Source organism: Cyprinus carpio, chromosome B25 (genome assembly GCF_018340385.1).
Source record: "Cyprinus carpio isolate SPL01 chromosome B25, ASM1834038v1, whole genome shotgun sequence".
NCBI classification, from domain to species: domain Eukaryota; kingdom Metazoa; phylum Chordata; class Actinopteri; order Cypriniformes; family Cyprinidae; genus Cyprinus; species Cyprinus carpio.
The window spans coordinates 22716654-22739108 of NC_056621.1; the positions used below are offsets into that span (position 1 = coordinate 22716654).

Here is a 22455-nt window from a genome sequence, read left to right on the forward strand (position 1 = left end):
GCAAATGGCTGAAGAAAGAAAGAAACAGAAGAGTTTGTCACAAGTGGATTGTCACTCCTTTATTTTCAGCAGCTTGTAATTGTAATTGAGGACTTGTAACTCAGACACTGTAAAGACTGCTTTATCACAGGACCTGTGAAAGGGAAAAATAATAGATATAAAATTAACCAATGATTGACAGTTTTGCATCAGTGTTTGAAAATATGTCTTATAATTTGCATACACATTAGAACTTTTAGAATTCGTAGAATTAAATAATCATAGTTTCATGATTTTTTTTTTATACTATTAGAAGTTTATACATTGTAAGAATACACTTAGACACTTAGAACACAATAACATATGGCACATATAGCTATAATGTGTTTTTGGCTGTAGTGAATTATCAAAGTTCCATAAATTATATTAAAAATAAAAAAATAAAAATGTTTTACAAAATATCTTACTTCTTTTGAAAATCAGATTGAAGCACAGGCTCATATGGAAATATTTTATGTTCTTTTTACAAAGTCTGAATTTTGTTTTGGGGGGGTGTACTAGAACAGGTTCCATACTAGGTTTTGTTCGAAAAACATAGTGTTTTCACATATTTTACATATAGCAACACCTCTCTCTCCAGTCCTGGCATGAACGGCTGGAAATATTCACCTGTATCAAATGAAGGTCTGCCTTCTAAATATAAATGTGTTTGATTGGTATCTGTGGGCCAGTGTGTTTTGTGATTGGGTTGCTTGGGGCCAGTGTGTGTTGTGATTGGTTGGCTGGGCCCGAGTGTGTGTGTGATTGGTTGCTGGGCCAGTGTGTGTTTGTGATTGGTTTGGCTGGGACAGTGTGTGTTGTAAGTGGTTGGCTGTGCCCGTGTGTGTTGGGATTGGTTTGGCTGGGCCAGTGTGTGTGTTGTGATTGGTTACTGGGGCCAGTGTGGTTGTGATTGTGTTAGCTGGCGCCAGGTGTGTTGTGATTGGTTAGCGGGACACGTGTGTGTGATTGGGTAGCTGGGCCAGGTGTGTTAGTGTCTAATTGGTTGGTGGGCAGGTGTTTGTGACTTGGTTGGCTGGCCAAGTGTGTGGTTTGTGATTGGCAGCACCTCGGAGCCCCTGGTCAGGAAATGTCATGACCCTTAACCCATAACCTCCTGCTACTATAAAAAAAAATAGTCCCGCGCCCGACCTCTAACTACATGTCACTAACTCTCATTAGACTAGAGTAGTTAAGTCCGACTGTCCTGATTAATACTGATAATCTGCTTTATGTGATGGTCTCCACAACCAGACATCTAACGACTGACTAGAGTATTGTTTGCACAGTACATGTGTCCACTTTATTCTAACCCTAACTCTAACTACGGTCTATTTTAACACTCTATCTAACAATATAATGAGAGTCCCGTAGATATGTGGGTGCAGCGTTACTTAAATAGTCAACGAACTGTGTTAAATGGAATATCAAATTAAAAGTGCGCCCCCCAAAACAGTACCATTTTCATTGTGTGAATTAGCAAGTCAAGGTGGATGATATGGATGTATCAAACTAACATGATGTAAGAGGGGGAAAGCTCAAGCTCTTATCCTAGCCTGCCGTGCTGTGAGCTTCACGTGTAATAATCTTGTGTGGCAAAAATGCAAATTAATCTGAGTGTGATTTAAACCCGGATGATTGTAAACCAATCGTAAGCTCGTCTGCGCCTTGGGAAAGCTAGTTGTGTCCTCAGACCATATGAGGATCATCAATACCGTGTTGCCTTCTCTAGTGCAGCTCAAAGTCAGGGTCTCGTCCTATTCGTTGAGCTTTGTGATATCACAAATTACCGGAAACTATGTGTTGTAGTCCAAATGAGTGCGTTCGTGTAGTTTTTGAAACGTGAGTTTCTGGTGAATAAAATACTGTATAATCCGTTTGAATTGGGACTTTGAGCTTTGTAATGGTTGGAGATCTTCTGTTTTATGCTCAAACAAGGAACATTACAGACTAACTAAAGTTGAAAAATTTGAAAACAGCATAATAGCACCCCTTTAAAACATATTGCAGTGGGCCTACACATTGTTATGATTACTTACTAACATGTTAAACGCCTATAAAACCTGAATCATTTTTGCTATCTTGTTAACACAAAGTACACATAAAATATATTTTTGGTAAGAGTAAAATTAAAATGAGTGTAATAAATAAATACACTGCAAACTTTACTTAAAGTATGCTTGTGTTAAAAATAAGCATGACTTAACCAAGCTCTCAACTATGCATATATTTATTTGCATACTTTTAGAAATATATTGTCAGCACAAGCACCACTTTGGCAAGTTACTTGAGTTTATTGAACACCAGTTTATCTTTGGCGGATATGGTTCACTTATCGGAGGTTCTTGCTCCCGCAAATATAATAATTGAACATACAAGAGCTTTAACATACAAGAGCTTTAAACAAACATTAACCCCCCCGGAACCATCAGCTTAGAAATACATGGACAATCTAAAACACTTAATAATGTCTTTGAAAGCAACAGTGGTAATCGTTGTAACTGTGGCAGTGGGACGTCTATCCTGTAGCTTGGTTATGAGGATGAACTTGAAAGCCTTAGTGATCTGAAACAAAGTAGCCGACAACCAGAAAGGGGCAACGGTAATATACTCATGCTTTATAAATGGGGAGGGAGGGTTGTAGAGCCGCTTCCCCCATTGAGCATACTTAGACCTGAGCAGTAGTGCCACGTACTGTTATATGTTCCCGTGTCTAACAGGAGAATGGTTAGTGATGGGAGCGATTTGACAAGCGTGACCGCGTCCAGCTTGATCACAACACTATGCCTCCGTGGTTTTGACTGAACTAATGCTGTGCTCGATGTAAAAATGCAGTTAATATAATGAATGCACTTAAAATGAGGCATGTTGTGGTCATTACAAATGTACTTTTAGTATATTTTTAATACATTGAATAGTATATCTTTTGGAGCATGCAGACAAAACCATTACATTTCAAACGGATAATATATATGAAAATGTCAGTAAAATCATAAAAATCTATGATCGCAAATACAGAACATATCGTTCTGACAGTAATTGTGTAAGAATGTAAATCTTTTCGTGGGTCAAATGGAAGCATCACGTCCAGACAGCAGCAGAAGTGACTGAATGCAGTCTGTTCAGTTTGATTGACAGAAATCATATATTACCCCTAAAAACATGATGATTATATTAAAACAATGCTCATTCTACTTTAGAAATACATATATTCTAATTATAACCGAAATTATATTGTGTTATGTGTGTTTGTTCTCTGATCAGTGTTGTGTGGTGATTGTGTTTTGTTGTAGAGCAGCTGCAGTGTCTCTCAGCTGTAGCAGTGTGCAGTCACTGTGACTCTGACTGACGGAGGTTGTTGTACGACTCTTTATCACTGTGTGAACACATATTTACTGTTTGGATAGTGGAAAACTCAGACAGTAATAATCTCCTGTAGCTTCAGTCTGGACTCCACTGATGGTGAGAGTGAAATCACTGCCAGATCCACTGCCACTGAATCTAGATGGGTGAGTTCCAGTGTAAAGGCTTGTTGCAGCATATATGAGGAGTTTAGGAGCTTCTCCAGGTTTCGTATAGTACCAGTGAAACTATTACCACTATACACTGAACTGCTGGTTTTTACAGTTTATTTCTGACTTCTTGTCCTTGAGCTTGCTGTTATTAATGATGGACTCTGAGTTACAGTGTACTGTCCTCTACACTCTGAAGAAAAAAAATATTAAAAAATGACAATAATTAAAATTATGTATATTTCACCATTTGAACATAGGGTGTAATTGTTGTGTATAACATTTTACTACAAACCTTGAGCAAACAGTGTGAGAGTCCAGATGAGGATGTGAGATGTTGTTCATTGTTGTTGTTGTGTCTTGTGTGATGATGAAGATGTGTTCTGTTCTGCTCTCAGTGATGAAGTGTAAAACTCACAGCACTATAAACACTCTCAGAGCACTGAAGCATGTGCTGACGATTGCAGAGAAGTGGGCAGGATTTACCAAAGCTTGAGCTGCCTAACAAACTCATATACTATAAAAGTATAGATTATATCATCTTACATTGAGTAATATAACTTGTTGATCCATTGACTAGTAATAATTGCTGAAACATTTTTATGATAAAGGTGATATTTACATTTATGCATTTAGCAGACACTTTTATCCAAAGAGCAACTTACAGTGCACTGTAAAAAATCCAACTCACAAAAAGTTAGACTAATGATTATATTTAAGTTAACTGGACAATTAAATGTAAAAATGTTGGCTTAACTAGGATTGTTTTTCAACAATCGTTGGACCAACCTAGTAATGATTGTAAATTTCGATTTGTAAATGCAAGTTAACAAGCATACAAGTTGGGTTGGAGGTTGGAGCATGCGCACTGTAACCCACGAAGTTGGCGCATGTGCAGTGAAGCGCGCCAACAGTAGCCGAACAGATCTGAACAGGCACGAAGGAGCCATTTTGAGCGTCTGCATGCGAGACTCTACGGGTTACTACTCGCATCCAACGTTTTTCTTAAAGTCATAGTTTTTTGATGTAAGTAATAAGTAGGATATATGCATTTTATTTGAGAGTCGTTTGTAAAATTAGTAAGTATATCTGATCACAGAGCCCTGGTTACGGCTAACGGTAGTAATGCACGGTATGGATGTTTTTCCACAAGTTAAGCTTAACTGTTAACAAGTCTCCTAACTTCAGCATTTAAAATGTTTAGAATAGAACCTGAGGTAATTGTTAAGTTATGTAAGAAGAGTTTCCAAATCGCCACTTAGTTTATTAAAACTAACCTTCATTTAACGAGTCGACAAGACTGCAAACGTCGTCGCTTTAAAGTAAGGATCATTGTATGGAGTGTGGAAGTTGGATTTGATATCAATTTACAGATACATCGCGCAAGAATCAATGAAATTTGATCGAATTTGCAAATGTAGTGAGTTTTGCTATCCACAAACATGCCATTTCAACTTGTGTCTGCAATGAATTGTGATCGAAATTCAAAGTACCACAAATTGTAATAACATTTATACAAAAAGATAAGAATTGTATTCACAAACATGTCTTTATTTGAACAAATATCTCTGGACATTCATTGTAATTCTGAATTCAACAGACACAATTTTAAATGTTTTTTTTGTTTGTGGATCGCAAAGATCTTCACAAATTTGACCAAGTTCATGGATTTGTGTGCATGTATTTAAAGGTGCAATATGTTATATGTTATTTTTTTTTAATTAAATGTAAATAATGAATACGTATGTGTTTGATCACAAATATTGTGACTCAAACATAATACAAACCGTCCTGGAAGGTCTCCCTATTTTTCTCCGTGAAGATTCCTCTGCACTTTTTGGTAAACACTGCCTGTTGAGTATGTTTCATTACTTCAACAGATATATACACCATCTTGCAATACATGACCACGATGGACTAATGGGAAATGTGAATTTTTGGGGACTGGTTCGGAGTAATTTCAAACCTGGGGTCCTTAGCACCATGACATCGAGCCAAAACCCCCACAGAAGCTTTTTTGCCCTTGGTCGAACATTATTAAAGTAAGAGCTTATTTAGAGGGGGGTGTTTGACTCCACGGTCATGGTGCATAGGACTCTAGGTTGAAATTACTCCGAACCACCCCTTTAACAGTGAACAGGATTGTTTTTGGGAAACGATTCATTTGTTTTTTTATTAAAAGTATATTTTTTGCAAATACACCCATGATTTTAGTCAATGATTGGGAATGCAGGTTTGTTACAGTTTAATAAGCCGGCCTCAGTCACCATTCCACTTATATTTTGTGATTCTAGATTTTGCAATGAAACTGAATAATGACTGAAAATATACCATCTTTTTTGTTATAATTGCTTTTTTGTGGTATAGCTTATTCAGGGGCATACTAAATTGAAAAGAGCCATTGTATTTTGTGTATTTACTATATAAAATGATAAACATCTTGCAGATTCTGCAAGTGGGATGCAAACTTTAGAGCACATTGTATAGAATTACTTAATAGTTCCTTTCTTTGTTGTTGTGGTGGTTTGTTGGTGTCAAGTGATACTGATTTATTTATTTTTTAATTATATTAGGACAAGGACTCCAGAGGACAGACAGACCAGAGGGATGAAGGTGGGAATCCTTGTTGTAATTGAAGATGATGCCCCCCCAACACACTGCCCCGTGTCACAAAAATTTGCTGTTGTGTTGGAGGAGGTGATTGTACTGAAAGATGCTCCAGACTTTGCAGTCTGCACTTGCATACCTGTTCGGCCTTCTGTTTGCCTTGGACTTGAGGACCCAAAGCAACTAAAATACACTTCGAGGTTATTGAGAAGGTGTTCATGGAGATGGGCACTCACTGTTCTCCTAGGGTACACTCCCTCAAAACTAAGCTATTACTGTGACGTTGCATTTGTGAGGTGTTTGTATCTTAAGCAGTTAAGATGCAAGTAAATAGTGTTGTTTTTTTTTTTTTTTTGCAATGTGCTTTCATTTTGTTTGACTTGTTTTTGGTTAAACTGTAAACTTTAGGTTGTGATAAACATTGTGCCACTCTTTCAGCACTTTAAGCACAAACGTTAGCCTGCACTTGCATACCTGTTCGGCCTTCTATTTGCCTTGGATTTTGAGGACCCAAAGCACTGAAATACACTTTCGAGGTTATTGAGAAGGGAGATGGGCACTCATTGTTCTGCTAGGGTACTGTCCCTCAAAAACTAAGCTATTATTACTGTTTGATGTTTTTGGTTCAACTGTGAACTTGAGGTTGTGAAAAACATTGTGCCACTGTTTCAGCACTTTAAGCACAAACGTGAACGGAACACGCTGTCTTTTTGGGACTTTGGTTATTTCACCATATCCAACCAGAGTTACATAAGTCCATACATACCCTTCTCATCTCTGTGCGTGCTGTAACTCTGTCTGACGAACCCACAGTTAGCCTAGCTTAGCACAAAGACTGGAGGTAAATGGCTCCAGCTAGCATACTGCTCTCAAAAGAGTCAAAATACACCAATTTTCCTATTTACGTTTTGATTTGTATAGTCACAGCGTGTACAAATAACAAGGTCACATGAGACACAGCCATCTTCTAACCGTATACATACTGGGAACTATATTCTCAGAAGGCAAAGCACTGCTATTCTGTGGAGTGATTTGCTTGCAGCACCTGAGAAGCCCTGTGTTGAGGAGCAGAGAGTTCGCTCAGAGTGTTGCGCTTATCACTCCGCAGAATAGCAGTGCTTCGCCTTCTGAGAATATAGTTCCCAGTTAACTTTTAACTTCCTTTCCTTTAACTAACGTGTTAATTTAAAATGTTAAACATAGAACATTTAAAGTTTTAAGGACCAAATGTGATAACACTTTAAATGTTTAAATAACGTTACTCTTAACCTATTCTTTTCATTAATTGTTTAAAGATGAGTATGGGTAAAGTGTTTAAAATTGTTGTTTTTTTTTTACATTACCAATGTGTTGCTGGTTTGAAATAAAACCTGGACTAAAATATCAAGCATGTAGTAGTTTTTTTTTTTTTTTTTAAACCTTGTAATGTTTAAAAACATTTTAGTCAACTGAACGAACTTTATTAAGTCAAGTGAAAATAACATTAAAAGTTGAAATGTTATAATTTTCTACGTTTTTTTAACTATAAAAACTCAATCAGCTAAACAAAAGATCTTAAGTTGAGAGATATGTGACCTTATAGTGAATTGAGTTAAGTGAACTACTTTGTTTAAAAGTTGACTAAACTCAAAAAAGCTGTGCAGCAAGTTGCCTTAAAATTTTAAGTTATGTCAACTTTTCTTTTTTTACAGTGTGCATACAGGCTATACATTATTTTTAACAGTATGTGTGTTCCCTGGGAATCAAACCATGACCTTTTGCGCTGCTAACACAATGCTCTACCACTGAGCCACAGGAACATGAATCATGAATGAAGCATCACACAAAAACTGTTGTAGAAATATCCTCATCACACATATTGTATCCATGATTTATTTGTAGTGGACAGCACAGTTTATGGCAGGGCCATAAAGAAGTGGACCACTGTAAAAAATTGTGCTGTAAAATAATGTTTAAACAATTTTCAGATCTTCTACCATTAATTTACCATTAAAGCTCTTCATTTTTACAGTATGTTACTGTTATTATACCATGCAGTAACTTATTTCATTTTGGAAACCAATTGCTTCCAACCATTCGAGTTAAAAAAAACAACAACTAGTGTTTATATGGTGTTAGTACAGTGAACTTATTTCATTTGAGTCCACTAAGAATAAATATTTCCTAATATAAAGCTGCAAAAACTTAAAGTGTAATAATAAAGGAAGCAAAACATGACTTTTTACTCAAATCATTGCAGAGTGTCATTAACTAGCAATAGCACACATTTATGTACTAAACCTATATTAAACTAAAATATCTCTCTTGTGCAAAAACACATGAATACAGTCCAGATTAATATCTACTCTCCTTATCAGTTAATGACTTTGCATAACTTGGTAAACACTTTACAATAAGGTTGTATTAGTTAACGTTAGTCCAATGCATTGGTTAACAAACTAAAAATGAACAACGCATCTATTCAGCATTAGTTAATCTTTATTCATGTTTAACTTATTCATATACTAATGTATTTAGTTTAATGCATTAGTTAACATGAACTAATAATGAACAACTCCACTGTTCAGGATTACTTAATGTTTTTGTTAATGTTATCTACACATTTACTAATGCATCTCTTCACATTAACAGATTAACTAGTTAACGTTGTGGTTAAAGCATTAGTTAAAATAAACTAAAAATGAACAACGCATCTGTTCAGCTAGGGCTGCACGATTAATCGTATTTTAATCTCGATAACGATATCCACCTTTCTCGATAAATTATAAATAATCGTCACGATATTGGCCGGCTCGTTATTTATCCTGAAACGTGTTTCGCGATCACCTCAAAGTCAGTCCCCTTAAATTTCATATGAGACTGGCGGCAGACCGGTCTCCTCCCCGTCTTTCAGAGCGCTCTTCAATCCGCAGACTGCGGCGGGGGAAGCGCGAGCGGACTCAAACAGAAACGGAGGACACAAGATGTGTTTATCGATAGATTATTAAAATATCTGTATCTGTGCAGTTCTTTGGCATAAATACAGTTTACAAAAGGTCACGAGGGAGCAGTCGGTTTCCCATAAACTTTAAATTTTCACCTCTAAACCGCTCATCACACCACAGCTGTTTCCTCCAGCGAAACTAGCCCTTATATGAACGCATACTTTAATTATACTTATTCGAATATACTTAATTATACTTACTTTATACATACACTACTGTGCAAAAGTCTTAGGCACGTTAGTATTTTCACCCCAAAGAATGCTGTTCGGCCAGTTATTTCTATCTTTCGCTGTAGTGTGTCTGTTTGCTGTAGAGATATTTAGTTTGTCTCAGTTTCATCTGTTTCTTCATGTAATCACAGACAGATTCGATGATGGTCAGATCAGATCTCTGTGTGGAGCACCGGCTGTTGTCAGACTGCTTGTGCATTCAAAAATCTCACTAGATTATTATTAAAATTAATTGCAAAATTAATGTTTGGAAATGTAAACTAATATTTCCTACTGACACACTACAGCCAAAGATATAAATAACTGTCTTAAAAACCCTTTTTGGGGGTGAAAATATTAATCTGCCTAAGACTTTTGCACAGTACTGTACTTTACAAACGACATTGTTGCTACTTTATAAAGAATGATAGTCATACAGTCATTCACAGAACAAATTAAAGACCGTGACAGACAGCTCTCATTTTAACTAAATATCAGAGAGGTTGACAGAGATACAGTAGAAACATTATGTGTGGTTTTGTATTAAATAACGACCCAGATCGTGAAATACATTTATTAGCCTAAGAGTAAGGGAAGCACAACTTGGGAAATCAGAGCATCCAGGGAGCGTGTGAAAGCTATGGATTTATTTTAAATATTTTTTTTATATTCTTTAATATTAACCACAGTTTTATGTGGCTCCTTTTTATTTTTTTTAATTTATTTATATTATTATTTTTTATTATTTTATAAGTATCGGTTTGCAGGCACCGTTTAGGCACTGGTACCATTTTAAAAGAATCGATATGGCACCAGTATCGTAAAAAACCCAATCGATACCCAGCCCTAGTCTTTGCTAGTCAGAGCTGGTCAGAAGGCTGGTTTTAGAGGGGTTTTGACCACTTCTTTAGCTGGTCAGGCTGGGAGACCAGCTGGAACAACCAGTTAAAACCAGCTTGACCAAGCTGGGAGACCAGCTTAAACCAGCTAAGTTTAGGCTGGTTTTAGCAGGGTTTTTTTTCAGCAGGATAGAATAATCGTTATTAATAATCATGATTATAATTTTAATCAAAAAATCGTGATTATCAGTTTGACCATTATCGTGCAGCCCTAGGTTCAGCATTACTTAATCTTTGCTCATGTTTACTTATTCATATACTAATGTGTTAGTTCATGCATTAGTTATAATGAACTAAGAATGAACTATGCCTGTCGATAGCTTTATTTATTAAGCTTTATTTAATTATAATACAGTATGTACACATACATTTATTTAGCAGCTAACACACACAATGGATAAACAATACTAACTCCTGATTTAGACACTGATTTGGGCTACTGGTAAACTTGGAAACCATCTAAACATCAACTGATAATGCTTCTCATGTTTGTAGACTGTTTATTAACATGACTTACTAAACAAAGCATTATTTAAGGGAATTTGTGACCCTTATTGTAAAGTTTACACTAGTCCAACATTAACTGATGTGTTACTAATATTTGTAGACTGTTTATTAACACGATTTAGGCATGCCACAAAGAATTAACAGGTTTGTTCCTATAGTGTGACAGGGTTTTTTACTTTTTTATTTTTTTACAGTCCATGGTGACAGCACACAGATTCCGTTCACATCAAAATCACAAATCACGACTGTAAATGCGTGAATCGGACAAATGTGTCTTTAGAGTAAACAAATGGCAGATGACATGAAAGAAGAAATGGCGATTATAATATTTAGATATATTTTTACCGAAAGTTCGCGGGGAAAAATTAAAAGGTCTGGATGAAGTCGTGGAGATGGTGTGAACATGAACTTTATATATTACAGCGCGAGCTGGAGGAGAATAATGCTTCCGTGTTCCTTTGGAAATCGATTCGTTCCACGTGACGATCTACTGAGCGCGCGCGCACATTTGTTTCTCTTCTCGGGGTTCGGCGGGAACAGGACGGACTGGACCTACAGAAACATCGTCTGATGGAGTGGATTAACTTGGAAAGCAGGAGAGAAATGGTCCTCTTGGAAGACTTCTCAGTGACATTCATCGTAAATAGCAGCTTTAAAACACAAAGGTGATTACCAGCTGTTTGTTCATCCTGACCATAGTTGCTCACTTCCAGTTAACGTTAGGAAAACACCTTCTTCTCTGAGTTTGTTTGTTTATTTATTTAATGCACTGATTATATAATATAAATGTATACCACTGTTGTCTAATAATATCATATGTAATAAAGTTTCTGAAAATGTAAGAGATGCATGAATGGCTTTCACTCATTTAAAGTCCAGAAAAATCAATAATGACTGCTTTGTTAGTTAAAATTTAGTTAATGTTGGACTAGTGCACACTACAATAAGGTTCACAAATCCCTTTAGTAAATGCTTTATTAATGGTAAGTCATGTTAATAAACAGTCTAAAACAAGAGAAGCATTATCAGTTGATGTTTAGATGGTTTCCAAGTTTACCAGTAGCCCAAATCAGTGTCTAAATCAGGAGTTAGTATTGTTAATCCATTGTGTGTGTTAGCTGCTAAATAAACATGTGTTTATACTGTATGTAATATAATTAAAAAAAAGCTTAAATAAAGCTGTCTCCAGGCATAGATCATTGTTAGTTCATGGTTACTAATGCATTAACCAACGTTAACTAATTAAGTTGTTAATGTGAAGAGAAGTATTAGTATATGAATAAGTTAACATGACCAAAGATTAAGTAATGCTGAACAGATGTGTTGTTAATTTTTAGTTCATTTTAACTAATGCATTAACCACATTGATAACTAGTTAATCTGTTAATGTGAAGAGATGCATTAGTAAATGTGTAAATTAACATAAAAAAAAAGTAATCCTGAACAGTGGAGTTGTTCATTGTTAGTTCATGTTAACTAATACAACCTAATACAAGTGTTACCCATACTTTATATATATATATATATATAGTCACTCTCTGTGGTCACACACAGGTTGCCAAGAGGTTAAACTGTTACTGTTAACATGGTGGAACATTTTTCTCCAGACAGTGTCAAATCTAGTAAGTGATATATAATTATATTATATAAATAAATAGTCTGTGAAATGCATGATACACTGACATTCATTGTGTTGTTTGTGATCCTCTCATCAGCAGCTGCAGTGTCTCTCAGCTGTATCAGTGAAGTCACTGTGACTCTGACTGACGGAGGTTTTTGTACGACTCTTTATCACTGTGTGAACACACCTTTACTGTTGATCCAGTGGTAACTCTGACAGTAATAATCTCCTGTATCTTCAGTCTGGACTCCACTGATGGTGAGAGTGAAATCTTTTCCGTTGCTAGTTCCACTGCCACTGAATCTAGATGGAGTTCCTGACTGGAGGGTGTTGATTTGATATATGAGGAGTTTAGGAGTTTCTCCAGGTTTCTGCTGATACCAGGCTAAGTTGCTATAGTATATTCCTGGATCTGTACTACACTCTACTGAAGCTGTTTGACCGAGCTGGACAGTTTTAACTTTAGGCTGAGTCACAGTGACTCCTCTGGATTCTGAATAAAATAAAATAAATTAGTTTGCAAATCTTCTTAATAGCAGAATATTAAATTGATGTAGGTAATAATAACATATTATCTATAACAAAAATAGACATCCTACTGTACCTTGAATAAAAGCTGCAGTGGTCCAGATGAGGATGATGATGTTGTTCATTGTTGTTGTTGTGTCTTGTGTGATGATGAAGATTGTGTTCTGTTCTGCTCTCAGTCATGAAGTGTTAAACTCACAGCACTATAAACACTCTCAGAGCACTGAAGCATGTGCTGACGATGCAAAGAAGTGGGCAGGATTTACAATGTTGAAACGTTATTCGACAAACAAATTTGCCTCGGTTAGTGTGGTTCATTTTAAGTGTGAAAGCTGCTATCCAAACTTTGGTGCACTTCAAAACAAACAGACAAAGACTCACCTTTTCCAGGACATGCTGTCATGCTATCATGCGGCAGTGAACCAACCTCCATATCCTGTGAGTTCTCCGGCAGACTCATGCCATAAACACCAACAACAAACAATAGTTTTCTCCTCCATTCTTCTTACCAGTCTCTTTTAAAGCACGTAGATTTATTTCGTCCAGGGTTTTGCAGCACCGTTATAGCCGGTCACCTGCAGAAAGCCAGTCACCTGTAACTTGGGAACAAACACAGGAACTATGTTGCCTGTTACAGTTCAGTACTAGAGTCTGAACCGTCGTCTCCTTGCAGAAGATATCTGTGTGCAAGAGTGTTTGACACAACAGCCTTTACCTGTTTTCTGAGCTATTTATTAGTTATAAGCTTGCAAAAGTACTACCATATGAACACACATGCAAAGAGCACATTTAGCCCAGCACAGCACTGTTTTTGATATTCACTAATTATATATAATGTTGTAACATGTCTTTACAATTTCTATTTTATTATTATTATTATTATTTCTTTCTTTTTATTATTTTTATTCATTCATTCATTTATTTATTCATTATTATTATTATTATTATTATTCTTATCCTAACTCTGAGTTTGGGCCTAAATTCAGAGCTCGGAGCACTCCCCTCAGACAGCACGCCAAATATGCATAGCCTTTACTCTGTTTATTATATGTAAGTGTGAACTCGTGAAACTGGTTATGACTAGTCTTAAAGAAAAAATGAGATTACTAACTTAAAACACCAGGACTAAATGTATCATTTTCTTTTTTTGGTCCTGACCAAAAGAGCCAAGAGAACCCAAACTACAAGTATGAACACACAATCAGAAGTTCATTGTGAATGTAGAAGCGTGCTGGAAGTTCTTTCAAGCCATGTGTCATGTCAAGGTTTAATTCATTATCAAGATAAACTTTAATAATACGAGTAAATAATCTACAAATACAACTGATAGAAAATATCTCCAGGATGCTGGGAATTTACAAACATAGAAAAGCAACAAATTCTCTATTATTTATATTCTCTATTATATATTATTTAAGTTCCCTGGAGGATTCTACTAGTGATGAAGAGGTGTTTATTATTATTTTTTGTATTATTGTCATTTTATTTTTTGTTAGTTTTTATTAGTTTTTGGTGTTTTATTTTTTGCTTTGTGTTGTTTCATTTTGTTTTTGTTGTGGGAAAACTGCTTTGTTTGCTATTTATTGAAATTAAACAGTTTTCAGTCTACAAAAAGCATCTACAAACATACAAGAATTTGCAAACTGCATTGCAATGCAAAACAACATGATACAAATGCCTAGGAACATGCTAAAACATACAAAACACTTATTCAACTACATACAGAACTATACTTCCAATGCCTAGCAACATGCCAGAAAAACCTAGCATGCATCTGAAGACCACTGAGGACCACTTCTAGTCTTCACCTGCGGTCTCTTGTGGTTTAGTGGATAGATAGATAGATAGATAGATAGATAGATAGATAGATAGATAGATAAATAGATAGATAAAAGCATGCCTACTGTGACATTTTTGCAAAATTTCATTATGAGTCTTTTTGCATGTATCACGGCAGTTCCAGTGAAAGTGAAATGTCAACTGAGTGTTGAAAAAGTGTGTTCAGTTTTGTCTCAGAAACAACAGTATGAGCAAAAGCAAACATGAGATAAAAAGATGCAACCACATCATTTTGTCTTCCAAATCTTATTTGGTTTGTTTAAATCAGTGTAAAAGGTTATGTAATGAGGCCTGACTGGTCTAGATTTTTAATGGTCTGTCTCACCTTTTCTGATTTTGTTTGACAATAAAACTTTCTAGCCTAAAGTTGTTATACATTCAGACAAGCTTTTGTCAAGCCAACATCAACTTTTTTCACAATAAACTTCATCTATTTATTTTGTGTTATAAGTGTTTGTTCACTGATCAGTGTTGTGTGTGATTGTGTTGTAGAGCAGCTGCAGTGTCTCTCAGCTGTATCAGTGCAGTCACTTTGACTCTGACTGACGGAGGTTTTTGTACGACTCTTTATCACTGTGTGAACACATCTTTACTGTTGATGTGCTGGTAACTCATACAGTAATAATCTCCTGTATCTTCAGTCTGGACTCCACTGATGGTGAGAGAGAAATCAGTTCCATGATCAGCTCCATTTCCACTGAATCGTGATGGAGTTCCTGACTGAAGGGTTTTGATGCTGTGAACTAAAGTTTAGGAGTTTCTCCAGGTTTCTGTAGGTACCAGGAGAAGAAACAATTCTTTACACCAACCGTTTGACAGGTCTCCAATAGCGCTGCTGGTTTTTACAGGTCAGAGTGACTGTTTGTCCGTTCTGAACATGTTTCTCCCTGCTGGAGTCTGAATTACAGTCACCTGTCCTGTAGAGTCTGAAGAAACAATTAAAACACATTAAACTTCTCTGAACTGAAAAAAGATGTTGTTTATAGAAAATTGCAATTAAAGTAAGAAGCTATTTAAATAAATCTATGCCTTACCTTGAAAATGCATTCCTAAGATCAAGAGAAAGATGAATGTCATTGTAGTTGTTGTGTCTGTTATTATGATAACCAGTCAGGTCAGTCATGAAGTGTTAAACTCACAGCTCTATAAACACTCTCAGAGCACTGAAGCATGTGCTGACGATGCAAAGTGACTCTCACTATTTAAAATCATTCACCTGAAGACTGTAGTTCACTCTCAGAGACCTTTAAAAAGACCATTTCTCACGCCACAGTGTTTCATCTTCAGTCTTTACTGAGACACTGCAGATAACTGATGTGTCGTCATGTTACAATCTATAACTAAATTAAACTGACAGATTTATGAGTGATGGCATCAAATTAGTCACTGAAGGTGATGTGAATTTTAATTTACTGATTATAAAAAATAAGAGGGAGATGTTTAAATTGATGAGTTTCATGAAGTCAGTAAAGCTTCTTTGAACGATGATAAAAACAGCTAGATCCAGTATGGACAAAAATGGCAGGCTGTATTCTTCACATGCGTTTAAGGTCTTTCTGTCACTGTTTGTCATTTATATTCCAATTTAGATTTCACAATTTTAAACATTCCTGAAACTTAAGCTGTCTTAATATTATGCTTTTGCTGTATCTATGAATATGTACTGCACTCCATCCTTTATTTTTGTCTGTATGAAACACAATCTAAAGTGATATGTTGAAGATAACTGATCATCAGCTATATTTGCTAAATGCTCATGTCTGCTGAAGTATGCTGCTGATGGATACTGTATATAAGCTGTTGACAACATTTTACTCACAACTTTCACCTAAATATTAAATCACAAACAAAATAATGGCTGAGCAGACGAGGAGGGTTGTAATTCAAACTTAGGTCCCACTTTATATCAAGTGGTCTTATGCACTTATTTATATTAATAATTTGATATAATGCACTTATTGTGTACATAGATGTTTTACTTTGTACTTATATTTTTAAAATACCTGAGTGTAACTGAATCTGTAATTCATTTCTGTCATTACTTTTGTAATTACACCGTTGACCCATGCATTACACCTTAACCCACACTTAAAATGTAAATTATCCCATGATTTACTCACCCTCAAGGTATTCTATGTGTATATTACTTTCTTCTTTCAGATGAATACATTAGGAGTTATATTTAAAAATGTCCTGGCTCTTTCAAGCTTTATAATGGCAGTGAATGGGGGGTCAAGATTTTGAAGCCCCAAAAAAGTAGGAGAGAGCAAAACAAAACACCCTTCATGAATTAGAAGTGCAAAATGAGGGATTTGTAAAGTAAAATGTTGAAGATTTTGATATAATCCAAAAGAAGACTGTTTTTTTTCTGTTGCTCCTGTAAACAAACCTTGGTTCTTGCGACGCTAACATATTCTCACCAGAGCTTACGCTACGCCTGTGTCCTGCTTTCTATTGTGAACGTGCCTTACGTACAACAGTTAGTGGAAGCTAGAGATAACTGTTTATGAAGTTTTAAATTTGGAAATTTTTCTTACAAAAATGCATTAATTTTACTGTCTGATTTTGTCTTTACGTCCAATGTAAAGATATTTTAACATTCAGGCAAGCTTTTTAATTTAAGGTGTCATTGTTACAAGTAATTCTACCTTTAAGTACTGAATAATATTAATTAACTACATGTACTGTACTTACTATATGGTTAGGATAAGGGTTTATCTTAGGGTTACTTGCATGTAATTATGCATAATTTATTATTATAATATTAATTGCATGTAACGTGTAACAAGAACACCTTAAAATTAAGTGTTACCACTTTTTTCACAATAAACTTCATCATCTATTTATTTTTTGTTATTAGTTTTTGTTCACTGATCAGTGTTGTGTGTGATTGTGTTGTAGAGCAGCTGCAGTGTCTCTCAGCTGTATCAGTGCAGTCACTGTGACTCTGACTGACGGAGTTTTTTGTACGACTCTTTATCACTGTGTGGAACACCCCAGTTATTATTAATGCAGTTTACAGCCAGACAATAATAATCTCCTGTATCTTCAGTCTGGACTCCACTGATGGTCAGAGAGAAATCAGTTCCATGATCAGCTCCATTTCCACCGAATCTTGATGGAGTTCCAGTGTAAAGGGTTTTGATGCTGTGAAACTAAAAGTTTAGGAGATTCTCCAGGTTTCTGTAGGTACCAGGAGAAACAGTTCTTGCAGTGACCATCTGACTGACGTCCAATAGCGCTGCTGGTTTTACAGGTCAGAGTGACTGTTTTTGTCCATTCCTGAACATGTTTCTCTGTTGGAGTTCTGAATTACAGTCACCTGTCCTGCAGAGTCTGAAGAACAATTAAAACACATGAAATATTTGAACTGGGCAAAAAAAAAAAAGCTTTTTTTTTACAGAAAATCACAAAGAGGCTAATAAAATAGAATGATTCCTTACCTTGAAAATGCATTCCTAAGATCAAGAGAAAGATGAATGTCATTGTAGGTTGTTGTGTCTGTTATTATGATAAACAGTGTCAGTCATGAAGTGTTAAACTCACAGCTCTATAAACACTCTCAGAGCACTGAAGCATGTGCTGACGATGCAAAAGTGACTCTCACTATTTGTAAAATCATTCACCTGAAGACCTGTAGTTCACTCTCAAAGACCTTTAAAAGACCATTTCTCACGCACACAGTGTTTCATCTTCAGTCTTGACTGAGACACTGCAGATAACTGAATGTCATCATTTTACAATCTATAACTAAATTAAACTGACAGATTTATGAGAAACAAATTCATCACTAATAGTGACTATAATATTAAAATTTAATTTTAACTTCAAAGTAAAATAAGAGGGAGATGTTTAAACTGACAAGTTTAATAAGGTCAATAAATCTCCTCTGCACTTGATAAATGATCATAAAAACAACCAGCATGGACAAAAATGGCTATATTCTTCAATACATTTAAACAACCCAAATTGTTCTGAGTACTGAAGTACTGAACTCCCTGTCAGGTGCTGCAAGAATGCTCCCGGTGGAGCAAATACTGTATGTTTCTCTTTCAACTACCAGTGAGGTTTACTCATCTGATGCAGTGAGTATTGAATTCCTGTCAGATGCTGCGAGAGCCTCCCGGTCGAGCAAACCTTGCCTTTTCCCGTTCAACTACCAGCGAAGCTTACCAGTCTGATGCCATAAGTATTAAACTCATGTCAGATGATGCAAGAGCTTTCCCGGTTGAGTGAATGTTTTATTTCAACTAACAGTGTTGCTTAACCGTCCGTGCAGTGAGTATTGAACTCCCGTTAGAGACGAGGACGAGAGCCTCCCGGCCACACAATTGACCTTTCTGTCTTATGTCAGCGAGGCTTTACCCATTCGATGCAGTTAGTATTGAACCTCTTTTTTCGCATCGGGGCAGCAACATCAGCAGCCCAAAAAGGCCTCTCCAAACAGCATCAGAGTTATCAGTTTTCATATTAAAGAAGCCCACCAAACCCTCATCGGTCATCAAACCCAAAAAACCCCGCTACACTGGTCTGGCCAAATACTGCCCATACAACATTACCTTTCCGTCTTATGTTTGGAGAGGCCCTCTCTTCCGGCCTGCCAACCAGCTGACTTACCAAATATCAGCCCCCGCCAGATTACAATGCTATTTGGGGGGGAGGGGGGGGGATTGGTTCCTTAGTCTGCCGGCTGTCCTTTTTGCTATTGCCTTTTGGGGGGGTACTCTAGGTTTCGGGCAATTCCCGAGCTCGGAGCCCTTCCCCAGACAGCATGCCAAATATTGCATTATAATACTTAAGCTAATTATATGTAAGCATGAACTTGTGAAATTATGTTTTATTAACAAGGTTTGGGAGGAGCACATCAGATACTAAGCCTAATTAGCACAGGTGGAGTGCACTTAAGTTAATCAACACTATAGTATAATACAGCTAACTTACCTCTATCCACTGACGTTTTTATCAGCATCCCCCCTCCACCCCATCTCCTCCACTTAGAGTTCATATTACTCTTATATGGGGGGGTACTCTAGGTTTGGGCCTTTCCCGAGCGCGGAGCCCTTCCCTGGACAGCATGCCAAAATATACATTATAATACTAATTATATGTAGGAGTGAACTCGTGAACTATATGTTTATATGTGAAATTCTGGAGGGGAAGCCAGATGGCTTCATGTGGTGACGTAATGAAGTACGTCATTAATCAAACTATGAACTATAACATGTAAAAATGGGGAACATGAAAGGAATATTCTAAAACCAACTCATGTAAACACCATAATCATAATATTGGCTTATTTAGAATAAGGGTAAATAATTAGATTACTGATGTCTATGTAAACATAGTCATGGTGTTTGTGATCCTCTCACCAGCAGCTGCAGTGTCTCTCAGCTGTATCAGTGCAGTCACTGTGACTCTGACTGACGGAGGTTTTTGTACGACTCTTTATCACTGTGTGAACACACTTTTACTGCTGATGTAGTGGTAACTCTGACAGTAATAATCTCCTGTATCTTCAGTCTGGACTCCACTGATGGTGAGAGTGAAATCACTGTTAGATCCACTGCCACTGAATCTAGATGGAGTTCCAGTGTATTGGCTTGTTGCACAATATATGAGGAGTTTAAGAGCTTCTCCAGGTTCTGTAAGTACCAGGCTAAAAAATCACTATTATACACTCTACTGCTGGTTTTACAATTTATTCTGGACTTCTTGTCCCTGGTTGAGCTGCTATTATGATTGAGTCTGAGTTACAGTGATCTGCCCTCTACACTCTGAAACAAAGGAAAACAGGACACAAAATCACAATAATGTATATTTCACATTTTAAAATAGTTAATAAACATTCTGAAAGTTTACTACAAACCTTGGAGCAAACAGTGTGAGAGTTGCAGATGAGGATGATGACGTTGTTCATTGTTGTTGTGTCTTGTATGATGATGAAGGTTGTGTTCTGTTCTGCTTTCAGTCATGAAGTGTTAAACTCACAGCACTATAAACACTCTCAGAGCACTGAAGCATGTGCTGACGATGCAGAGAAGTGGGACAGGATTCACAACAGCTCTGTGAAGTGACTCTCTATCATTTGCCTATAGATCATTATCGAATATGTTAACAAAGAAAGTACTTATAAAAAGTTTTTTTTTTTTTTGGCAACTGTTTTCCAACTTTTAGATACAAACATTTGTAAGGGTTGTATTGACAGAATCATCATTCTCCACACTGTTTCGTCTTATGCAGGGCATACAACATTGTCCATTTTTTTTGCATCTTAAATTGTATTTGTATGTTATTTTTTGTTTATATGCAGGGCAGGGACAAGCTTAACTGTACCACCTTTGTTTAAACTCTTTAAGATGTCATGTTGGCTACAAATGCAAACTAAGTATTATCTTATCATTCCCGTTTTCAAGAATGACATCAATTTCTAGGTTGCTCGAAGCTTTAATGCACATTTTCACATCGTTTTTTTTAGTCCTTTCCATTGCTATGGTTTATCCACTAGTATCATTCATTGCTGTTCTTATAGGCCATCTTGGCATAAATAATGCCATACTTCATGCCTGCAATTCCTTTGCAGCATGTATGTGAAAAACACAAGTGTGGAAAAAGTGCTCCCTTAATATCACTAAAAAAAAAAACTGTCAGTGGTCTTCATTGCTATCTCACAAAATTTCTTATAATAATCACTGCACAATTAATTTATATTTCCCATAGTTGTCCAGAATGTGCCAACCCAAAAAAGCCTGGATTGGTTTGCCGAGACCTGTTTCACAAATTATGTTTTTATTACAAGCTGTGTCTGAGTGTGCTCTTGATTTGTTTTTGAACCCCTGTATAACCCAGGCCTGTAATATAATATACAGAAGTGCATATACATGCCTGGGTTTGCCATTGGAATATTCAGGACACATAAATCGGTCCCGCCACAGTTACCACTTTGTTTACATTAATGAAGTCTCACACCGGCTGAGGAAAGCACACGTTATCCTGTTTTCATTTTTTGGGGCAAATTGGGTAGTAAGTGATGCAAGTGATTATTTTGCCAAGCGCAGCCGTACCCCTGAAATCCCGTTTTTGTGTTTGCACAGCGATTCATAGCATTTATAAAAATAATATATCGCAATATATAAATATAACGCACACAATAAAGTGAGTCCGAAATACCTTCTCTCCTTTTTTATTCTCACATACACAAGATAAGCCTACCCTTCAAGTATGGTTGTCTGGATTTAAAAGTCATTAGTCATCAGCAGTAAAAGTCGTCAGTTTTTTTTATCTGGTATAGTTGTATTAAGTTCGGGAAGACACATTTGTATGTACATCAGGGGGTTTCTCAGGTTATGACTATTTGATGCTGATCTAAGAGTGGGGTGTCAGCATTATAAAAAAAGTTATTTCCAATTTGAATAATAATGGGGTGACAACTTGTTGATATGATTTCAGTAGTTCCAAAAGAATTTTCCAATAAATTTGAAAGAATAATGGAAAAAATATAAGAACTAGACTATAAATTGAAATCCTCTCTCTTTCTTGCCAGCTTCACTGTGCTGTCGCAGTAGGTGTCCTGTCTCTACTTTGCCTCTAAGTATAAACAAGAGCACTGGTGTAAACGGTTTTGATGTTTTTACATTATTTGTACAATTATTTGTTATCCTGTCTAGGTAGGGTGTAATGTAATTATTTAAGAGACAATTTGTAACTTTCTGCCCTATGGCATTAAAAATTTGC

General features: G+C 36.3%; 2 gene segments (V, D, J or C); both read right to left on the bottom strand.

Annotated features, from left to right (window-relative positions):
- LOC109089733 overlaps positions 1-22455 on the bottom strand; it is a 300753-nt gene that overhangs the window by 217419 nt on the left and 60879 nt on the right.
- LOC109089901 lies at positions 12351-13077 on the bottom strand. The segment is given in 2 exon segments: positions 12351-12850; positions 12962-13077. Coding segments are annotated over 2 exon segments (372 nt in total).